A 10,283-nucleotide genomic window follows, 5' to 3' on the forward strand; every position below is an offset into this window, starting at 1 on the left:
GAGTTAAAGCCGAGGTTGTCGGTCCTCTGCCCACGAGCTGCTGCTCAGTTGCTGCGATTGCTTCTGAGACCTCTCCCCGATTTTCTTTTCCGTCTCGCTCTTGAGCCGTTCTATGCCTAAAAATAGTTGCGAATGCGAAAATTCAAAGCCAGGCAGCAGACCAAAAATGGCGCCAGGGCGTGCTCATTAAGCCAAGTCCAAAGCCGAAGCTAAAACTATAGCCAAAAGCTGCAGCTCGCCCCAGTTGGGGGTTTCTGATGATTAAGGGGTTCGGTCCGGGGATTGCAAGTTGGGGGGCTCGGGGTTCCAGAACAAAGAGTACTGGCAACAGCGAAAACAATAAGCTTATCTAATCCAGGCATTGCTGTTTTGCTGTTTCACTGTCGTGCCTCACGACCTGCGCCCAATTGTTGTTCGAAACAAAATGAACGCGGTTCGAACACGAAAACCCGAAAGCAGAAGATGCTGATCATGGCGATCATGGGTCTCGGGGATTGGCGGTTAGGGGGTTAGGGGGATCGGGGACCGAGGATCAGTGGAGGGACGCCAAGGAAAACCAGCCAGATGAGCCGCCACAAGGCATCAGCATCACCATCATCTCCAGCCAAGAGGCTGCCTTTTTGTGCCTCTTTTTTGCTGCATCTTCTTTTCGATTCGTTTCGTGGCCGTTGCCTGATTTGCCTTTGGCAAGGCACTGAGAGAAATTGGGGTTCTTATAACTTAATATTAGCCGGTTTTACTTGGTGCCAGAAAATGCTGTTATAGCCCTTTGATAATTTCAGATCTATTTTGGTCTTAAAAATCTTTATTTTATACTATCAGGTTTTAAAAGGCTATATTAAAAATATTTTCGATGTAGGCTTGGAAATTTTATTTTTATTTATTTAAGTTATTTTTAGATGTTTAATTTTTGTCAGTGCCTTTTTCGTAACCGAGGACAGTCGATTGTCGGTGCTTTGTTGTTGGTGCCGCTGCCTGCAAATTTGTTATGCCAAGCCAAGCTGAAGATGCGCCTGCGCTTGAAGCGTTTTCTGGCTAAGATTTCCTGGCCCCTGTTCCCTGCCCTCTACCTTTACCTCTACCTCTATCCCTACCCTGCTATATCCCCACCCCCCGAAGATTATCCCACCACCCGCTGCAGTTGCGCTTATTTGCCTTCGCCTTCGTGACGCCACGATGCGAGCATAGAACAGCAGCGCGGCAATAGCAGTCAGCACGAAAGAAAGTTGCCGCAACAGCATTCTGCAAAGCGAAATAAAAGTCAGGAAAAAATCAGAGAAAAAACCCGAGGAGAGAGAGAGGAAAATTGCAAAATCCGCGCACGTAAGCGGCGGACTTGAGACTCTGGCTAGTGGTAAACCTCCTCCCCTTCCCCTAATGAGCTGCGTGTTTTTAATGGCCGCACAAATGAATTTATTAAGCACTTTTACACAATTTCATTGTAAAATAGGCGCGTGCCGAGCCGCAGTGGACTGAAATTGTCGCAAAACAGTTATGAATTATTTATGGGGAGCTGTTGGTGGTGGAGGGGGGAAAAGCGCACCGCACCGATCGCATTGCAATTGCCGGCGGACGTTAATCTATGACACCTTGCGATCCGCCAGCAGCTGCATCTGCATATGGCGCCCCGGTTTGAAACTTTCACCAACGTCGCCGCCGCGGATCAAATCAATGTACTTGACTTGTTCATCAAAAAAATATCTCCAAACCAAACTCACATATCGCCAGCGGCATTTAACGGCACAGACATTGACCGATAATTTGATCGAATGGGATAACCAACCATTCGATCGCATAGCTCCAAATCCAAAGGCTGAGAAAACAAAGGCCCAGCCTAATGCCCTTTTAAATCTTTTGTTATATTACAACAAAATCTACACAGAATTCTTGTTCTTTTTCTTTTTCTTCGTGTTGCCCCGGGCGAGGGTACACAAAAATGTTGCCAGCCATCTGGGGTTTTGTTTTCTGTTTTTTGTTTTTGGTTTCGGTTTCGGGCCATGAGTTAAAAATCTTTTCCACGAAATGAAAACAGAAAACACAGATACAGATACAGGGAAGGTACGGTGAGGTGAGGTAAAGAGCGCCGAGAGCGCTACGAACGTGAGCAACAAAAACTGTTAAGTGCGCAGAACCGGCTGAGCGAGTCGGGTCTCGGTTGCAGTGAAGAAAGATCAGGGGGATCGGGGGATTCGGGGGACCTGCGGAGAACGTCAAGAACGCTTTGCGTCTAGGCCAGAATAGGTGGAAAACTTGGGGTCCAAAAGTCAAATTGCCGATGGAAAAACCGAAAGAATCGATTATGCAGTCTCTTTGGCTTTCCTCTACCATTTCCATCTTCGGTGAAAAGGCCAACAAACACACGGCAGCAGCAGCTGGAAACAAAAAAACAATATTTAGAAAGTCAGCGAAGTAAAGTCTGGAATGCGGTTGCCTATTAATCAGTACGTCAGATGCTGATGATGATGATGGGGAGGGGAGAGGGCGCGGGGCGAAGGGCGGCTAGAGTTGAAGTCGTCGAGTGTGTTGATGGCTTGGCATACAAATCGATAAACAAATACAGCAAATACAGCGATTTTCCAGAGTCTGCGTTCGCCTCTGCATGTGTGTTGGTTGATTAATCTCAGCGCTGAAGTTCGTTGCCTAAGTCTTTTGTTTTAATGAGCACATCATGAATTATGACTTTGATTTGTGCTGTGCGGCGACTGAGCTGGAGATGGAGTCGCCGTCCCCGGCCACTCATTAATGCTGCCACACTTAGCCTTAGCCTAAGGATTACAAATTAGCCTTTTTGTGAGCCTTCGGCTGCCGAGGCGGCGGGCGTGTCGCTGGGCGAGCAAAGAAAAATCGCAAATTCGAAAGAAACCTCGCAGGGAATCTCCATCTCCACAGCCGTCGCGTCGTGGCTTAAGTTTCAGGCCTCGAACATGAAAAACCTGGCTGATAAATTGTGCGCGATAAAGCCGCAGTCGAGGAGTCTTGAAAAGGGTTTCGTGATGTCGGCTTCGCTCGCCATGAGAAATGAAGGCGACTGATGCTGATGCTGCTGCCCAGCGGCAACCTCGACCAAAAAAAAAAGAAAGAATAAAAATAAAATAAGACAAACAAAAAAATAAGAAACGGGCACAAACAAAGCTAAAGAATTTGTACGAAAATTTTTGCGCTTCGATTGCTGCAGCCGCTTTTGATCAGTGTCCAGCGACAAAGTCGAGGTCCCAGTCGTGGCCTCACCTTCGCCTGCTCCTCCTGCTCCTCCTCCTCCTTCCCTTGATCATCCTCCTCCTCCTTTGGCGGAATGCATGGGACGCATATCTGGGGGCATTTAACTTTTTCTTCCCATCGCCAAAGGAATTTCTCTCGGTTTCTGGCGACAGAAATATTTTTCTGTCTTTGGTTCGTTCCTCCTCATAATTATGGGATATTTGTTCGAACTTCGAAGGAAATCGATAAAGTTTTGGGGCGGGGGAGCGGCCATTTTGTGTGTAATTAGTTGGGTGCCCTGATCCGTGGGTTGGGTTCGGTCTTTTAGGTGGGTGTCTAACTTTAACTCCGACTTAACTCCGCTGCAACTGACACATGGCACACTTTTGTCGGCCCACACTTGGACCCTAGCCCACGTACGGCCCTTTTCATAAGAATCTCACACCTACCCGACCTGGTGGGCTGTGGATAATTGGACAGTTTAGGGTCAGCTGAAACTCAGAAAAATAGGAAAACGAAAAGAAAAACCCATTAGCCCGCATAAACACCCACAGTATTACAACGTTTTCCCTTTTGTCAACTCTCTTTGCAGTCTGCATCGGCACCAAATCCCGGCTTTCGGTGCCCTCGAACAAGGAACATCATTACCGGAACCTCCGAGATCGGTACACAAACTGCACGTACGTCGATGGCAACCTGGAGCTCACTTGGCTGCCCAACGAGAACCTGAACCTGAGCTTCCTGGACAACATTCGGGAGGTCACCGGCTATATACTGATCAGCCATGTGGACGTCAAGAAAGTGGTGTTTCCAAAGTAAGATCATGGTATTCTAATATATAATTAATATGTAGTACAATTAAATACTTCTGAAATACTATATACATGCAAAACATTTTACAATATTTACTTAAGATATTTTTTAATTAAATAAATAGGACTTTAAAATTTTCATAATAAAATTGATGTTTAAGATCCTTAAAAATAACAGTAAAATTAATATTTCCAATAGATAAAAGTCATTGCAAAAATATTTAAGTGCAATGTTCATACTAAGATTTTTTTAACAGTCGAGTAGAAGGTATTATGTATCTACATTTTCAGTATAACCTTTTCTTATTTTAAGGACTGCAATATATTATTTTCGAACCTAAACTAACCCTTTACTTTTCCCATTTACAGACTGCAAATCATTCGTGGCCGCACGCTGTTCAGTTTGTCCGTGGAGGAGGAGAAGTACGCCTTCTTCGTGACCTACTCCAAGATGTACACGCTGGAGATTCCCGATCTGCGCGACGTGCTCAACGGTCAGGTGGGCTTCCACAACAACTACAATCTGTGCCACATGCGGACGATCCAGTGGTCGGAGATCGTGTCCAACGGCACGGATGCGTACTACAACTACAACTTCACGGCGCCGGAGCGCGAGTGTCCCAAATGCCACGAGAGCTGCGCCCACGGATGTTGGGGCGAGGGACCGCAGAACTGCCAGAAGTTCAGCAAGCTGACCTGTTCGCCCCAGTGTGCCGGAGGACGTTGCTACGGACCGAAGCCGCGGGAGTGCTGTCACCTCTTCTGCGCCGGCGGATGCGTTGGACCCACGCAAAAGGACTGCATTGCCTGCAAGAACTTCTTCGACGAGGGCGTCTGCAAGGAGGAGTGTCCGCCGATGAGGAAGTACAACCCCACCACCTATGTGCTGGAGGCCAATCCGGGTGGCAAGTACGCGTACGGGGCCACCTGTGTGAAGGAGTGTCCCGGTCACCTGTTGCGCGACAATGGCGCCTGTGTCCGCAGCTGTCCGCCGGACAAGATGGACAAGAACAGCGAGTGTGTGCCCTGCAATGGACCCTGCCCCAAAACCTGCCCCGGAGTTGCAGTCCTGCATGCCGGAAATATCGACTCTTTCCGCAACTGCACAGTGATCGATGGTAATATTCGCATCCTGGATCAGACCTTCTCGGGCTTCCAGGATGTCTATGCCAACTACACGATGGGACCGCGCTACATACCACTCGATCCCGAGCGACTGGAGGTCTTCTCCACTGTGAAAGAGATCACCGGCTATCTGAACATCGAGGGCACCCACGAGGAGTTCCGGAACCTCTCGTACTTCCGCAACCTGGAGATCATCCACGGTCGCCAGCTGATGGAGAGCATGTTCGCCGCCCTGGCCATCGTCAAGTCCTCCCTGTACAGCCTGGAGATGCGCAACCTCAAGCAGATCAGCTCCGGCAGTGTGGTCATCCAGCACAATCGCAACCTCTGCTACGTGGGCAACATCCGGTGGCCGGCGATTCAGGTGAATGCCGAGCAGAAGGTGTGGGTCAACGAGAATCTTCGAGCCGATCTATGCGGTAAGTACCTATGGTAGTCTGGAATTTGGTTCCATAATTTATTTATTTATTTCTTAACTTAACAGAGAAAAACAGAACCATTTGCTCGGATCAGTGTAATGAAGATGGCTGCTGGGGAGCTGGCGCTGATCAGTGCCTCACCTGCAAGAACTTCAACTTCAATGGCACCTGCATCGCCGACTGTGGAATTATATCCAAGTAAGTAACAGAAAATCCTTATACCAAACACAAAAAAAAATATGTAAAATCAACTATTTAATAGTTAAAACTCCCACAACCATAGAAAATAGAATTAAAATAGTAAATAGTAGAATAGACCTACACCCAAAAAAACTTGTTTAAAAAAATTTTTTTTTTTTAATTTGTTATAAAAATTTATATGGAAGTTATTTATAGACCCTTACATTTCACAAATATTAAAAAAACGTACCAATTAGGTTTTTTGGCTCCGCTGGGAATCGAACCGGGACTGTAATCATCATTGTCAACACTCTAACCAATAGAGGAAAATTTATAGACTTGAAATCAACATTTAACAAAAAAAAAAACATCATCTGCAAAAGCGGGTTTTGAACTCACGACCCAGAGATTTTGAGTCGGATAGTCTAATAACCCCAAGCCCATAAAAATAGTTGACGTACAATTTATAAGTGTATTTTTAAAACAACAAAATACAAAAAGGAAAAAAATATTTGGGTTTCGATATTAATTGTGGTGTCACTATTCAATGCCCCAAAAAATAAAATAGTTTTGCTACGATATTAACTAAGACGTTACTATTAATTTGCCAAATGAATAAAACAACAAAATACTTGAACATTTCGTAAATAGGCTTTCGACTATTTGAATTGTTAAATACTATTCAATGACCGAAAAACTAAAACTAGAAAATACATGAAATATGTTGATTTTACATAGTTTATTTTTTGTACTTATCTTTTTCTTCATCTCGATTTTGAGCGATTTAGTAACGTAATCCTTTTCTCTCCACAGTGCCTACCAGTTCGACAACAAAACCTGCATGATTTGCCATTCCGAGTGCCGGACTTGCAATGGAGCTGGAGCGGATCACTGCCAGGAGTGCGTCCATGTGCGGGACGGGCAGCACTGTGTTTCGGAGTGTCCCAGCAACAAGTACAACGACCATGGAGTTTGCCGCGATTGCCATGCCACCTGCGATGGATGCACTGGACCCAACGACACCATCGGTCTGGGAGCCTGCAAGACCTGCAATCTGGCCATCATCAACACGGACGCTACGGTGAAGCGCTGCCTGCTGAAGGACGACAAGTGTCCGGATGGCTACTTCTGGGAGTATGTGCATCCGCAGGAGCAGGGCTCCCTCAAACCGCTGGCTGGGAGGGCCGTGTGCCGGAAGTGCCATCCCCTGTGCGAGCTGTGCACCAACTATGGCTACCACGAGCAGGTCTGCTCCAAGTGCACCCACTACAAGCGGCGGGAGCAGTGCGAAACGGAGTGCCCGGCGGATCACTACACGGATGAGGAGAGGAGGGAGTGCTTCCAGTGCCACGCGGAATGCAATGGATGCACTGGTCCCGGAGTAGACGACTGCCTCTCCTGTCGCAACTTCAAACTCTTCGATGCCAACGAAACAGGTCCCTATGCCAATTCGACCATGTTCAATTGCACCTCGAAGTGTCCGCTGGAGATGCGGCATGTGAACTACCAGTTCGCCGACATTGGACCCTACTGCGCCGCTCGTCCACCGAGGGCCAAAATACTGGCTGGCAATCTGGATGTCAACATGATCTTCATCATCACGGGCGCCGTGCTGGTCCCGACGATCTGCATCCTCTGCGTGGTCACCTACATTTGCCGGCAGAAGCAGAAGGCCAAGAAGGAGACCGTCAAGATGACCATGGCTCTGTCTGGCTGCGAGGATTCCGAGCCACTGCGTCCCTCGAATATCGGTGCGAATCTCTGCAAGCTGCGCATTGTCAAGGATGCGGAGCTGCGCAAGGGCGGAGTCCTGGGAATGGGAGCCTTCGGTCGGGTCTACAAGGGCGTCTGGGTGCCGGAGGGCGAGAACGTCAAGATACCGGTGGCCATCAAGGAACTGCTCAAGTCCACCGGTGCCGAGTCCAGCGAGGAGTTCCTCCGCGAGGCCTACATCATGGCCTCGGTGGAGCATGTGAATCTGCTGAAGCTCCTGGCCGTCTGCATGTCCTCGCAGATGATGCTGATCACCCAACTGATGCCCCTGGGCTGTCTGCTGGACTATGTAAGGAATAACAGGGATAAGATTGGCTCCAAGGCTCTGCTTAACTGGAGCACGCAGATTGCCAAGGGCATGTCTTACCTAGAGGAGAAGCGTTTGGTCCACCGCGACCTGGCTGCCCGAAATGTCCTAGTGCAAACGCCATCGCTGGTGAAGATCACCGACTTCGGACTGGCCAAGTTGCTGAGCAGCGATTCCAATGAGTACAAGGCGGCCGGCGGCAAGATGCCCATCAAGTGGCTGGCCCTGGAGTGCATCCGCAATCGGGTCTTCACCAGCAAGTCGGATGTTTGGGCCTTTGGCGTGACCATTTGGGAGCTGCTGACCTTTGGCCAGCGGCCACACGAGAACATACCCGCCAAGGATATCCCAGATCTCATTGAAGTGGGTTTGAAGCTAGAGCAGCCGGAGATTTGCTCGCTGGACATTTACTGCACGCTGCTCTCCTGCTGGCACTTGGATGCCGCCATGCGACCGACCTTCAAGCAACTGACCACGGTGTTTGCCGAATTCGCCCGGGATCCTGGTCGTTACCTGGCCATTCCCGGCGACAAGTTCACCCGCCTGCCGGCGTACACGAGTCAGGACGAGAAGGACCTCATCCGCAAGCTGGCGCCCACCACCGATGGCTCCGAGGCGATCGTGGAGCCCGATGACTACCTGCAGCCCAAGGCGGCTCCTGGTCCTAGCCACCATCGAACCGACTGCACCGATGAGATACCCAAGCTGAATCGCTACTGCAAGGATCCCAGCAACAAGAACTCGAGCACCGGCGACGATGAGACGGACTCGAGTGCCCGGGAAGTGGGCGTTGGTAATCTACGCCTAGATCTCCCCGTCGACGAGGATGACTACCTGATGCCCACGTCGTCCACCTGCCAGTTGGGACCGAATAACAACAACAATACGAACAATCCCAACCAAAACAACATGGCAGCGGCAGTGGGCGTGGCCGCGGGCTATATGGATCTCATCGGAGTGCCCGTCAGCGTGGACAATCCGGAGTATCTGCTGAATGCGCAGACCCTCGGGGTGTCGGAGGCGCCAATACCCACGCAGACCATCGGTATTCCGGTGATGGGCGTGCCGGGCACCATGGAGGTCAAGGTCGGCCCGTTGCCGGGCAGCGAGCCAACGAGCTCCGATCACGAGTACTACAACGATACCCAAAGAGAGCTACAGCCACTGCATCGGAATCGGAATACTGAGACGAGGGTGTAGGAGGATCGAGGATCGAGGATTGCCAATGAAGCGGAATCTTGCCAAGTGCCTTTGGAAGCCATGCTGCTTATCTTAGATAGGAGCTTGTAAAAAAGTCTAGACCGACCCATAGATTTGTATATTACTACCCCGATATTACGCTCTAGTGTACTTAGCCAGTCCCCCATCTTTGTGTATACCACCTTTACTCTATCCTAGCCTCCTAGCAACACACAGTAGTCAGCAGGGATCGTCGTCGCGGTCCTGCGCTTGTAGCATCCATGTAATTACGAGAAAACAAACACCGATAGTGCATTTCTTAGACGCCTCCGAAGATCGAAGATCCCAATCCAGATCGACTCCACCGGAGGGCGCACACTAAGCTAAACCGAGATGTCCAATTACTTCTTGTACTTGTAGTTAGTCGTAGTCTCTTGTAGCGCCTAGTTTCCAACTGTGATATAGTTTGTATTCAACTCGACCTAAGGACTTTTAAAACGATGAACAAATCGAACGACTCGACACACACACACAGTTAAGCATATGAAAATAGTAGAAAACAGAAAACTAATCAATATCGATCTTATGCAATTTTAGGCCTAGTTTCAAATCCCATTCGATCTATAAAGTTTGACAATCAAATCCCGAGCGTGCCATGCGTCGATCGATGCAAATCTCCTAAAGATTTCGAATACCTTGTTGGCACACTAGAGTGTAAGCGAATGCCTAGGCGATATGTTACTGATCAAAGATACATAGGTAGTCCACACAAATATATATATACTTCTAATATACAATATATGTACCACATATACACGTGTAGATTTGCCAAGTTATGCCTACTGAATAAGTTAATTAATTTAAACTAGACTATTTACATATATGCGAATATATATACACAAATAAAAATTATTTTTCAATAATTCTAACTGCCTTGTTATTGGAAATATTTGAAATTTTTGAATCAACAGTAAGTATACTTTTGCATTTTTCAAAAATGATCTGTTCATATCAGAAAGAATTGTTTATCTAAAGGACTGTTTAAATGCCAATCAACTGGAAAATTTATTACGAGATTCACGTGGTATAACATCTAACGAACGTTTTTCCATTATTCTGGAAGAAATACTGTTTATTTGATGAATAATTATGACAAAAGTGAGAAGAGAGAGCCTTTGTTAAAAGTCGGATTTCCATTTCAAAGTAAAAAACTAAACCAATGATCGACATCACTTTCGCGTAAATTTAAATATTTAATTTTTATATATTTATAAATATTTTACTGGTATA

General features: G+C 47.6%; 1 protein-coding gene across 2 annotated transcripts in view; it reads left to right on the plus strand.

Annotated features, from left to right (window-relative positions):
* Egfr (epidermal growth factor receptor) overlaps positions 1 to 9,916 on the plus strand; it is a 43,463-nt gene extending 33,547 nt beyond the window's left edge. For both annotated transcript variants that reach the window (XM_017152345.3, XM_017152344.3), the window contains exons 2-5: positions 3,791 to 4,013; positions 4,380 to 5,554; positions 5,620 to 5,752; positions 6,548 to 9,916. In XM_017152345.3, coding sequence (XP_017007834.2) covers positions 3,791 to 4,013; positions 4,380 to 5,554; positions 5,620 to 5,752; positions 6,548 to 9,014 — 3,998 coding nt within the window. In that variant the 3' untranslated portion in view covers positions 9,015 to 9,916. The remainder of the gene's footprint in view (positions 1 to 3,790; positions 4,014 to 4,379; positions 5,555 to 5,619; positions 5,753 to 6,547) is intronic.
* Positions 9,917 to 10,283: the final 367 nt, after the last annotated feature.

Source organism: Drosophila takahashii, chromosome 2R (assembly GCF_030179915.1).
Source record: "Drosophila takahashii strain IR98-3 E-12201 chromosome 2R, DtakHiC1v2, whole genome shotgun sequence".
Taxonomy (NCBI): domain Eukaryota; kingdom Metazoa; phylum Arthropoda; class Insecta; order Diptera; family Drosophilidae; genus Drosophila; species Drosophila takahashii.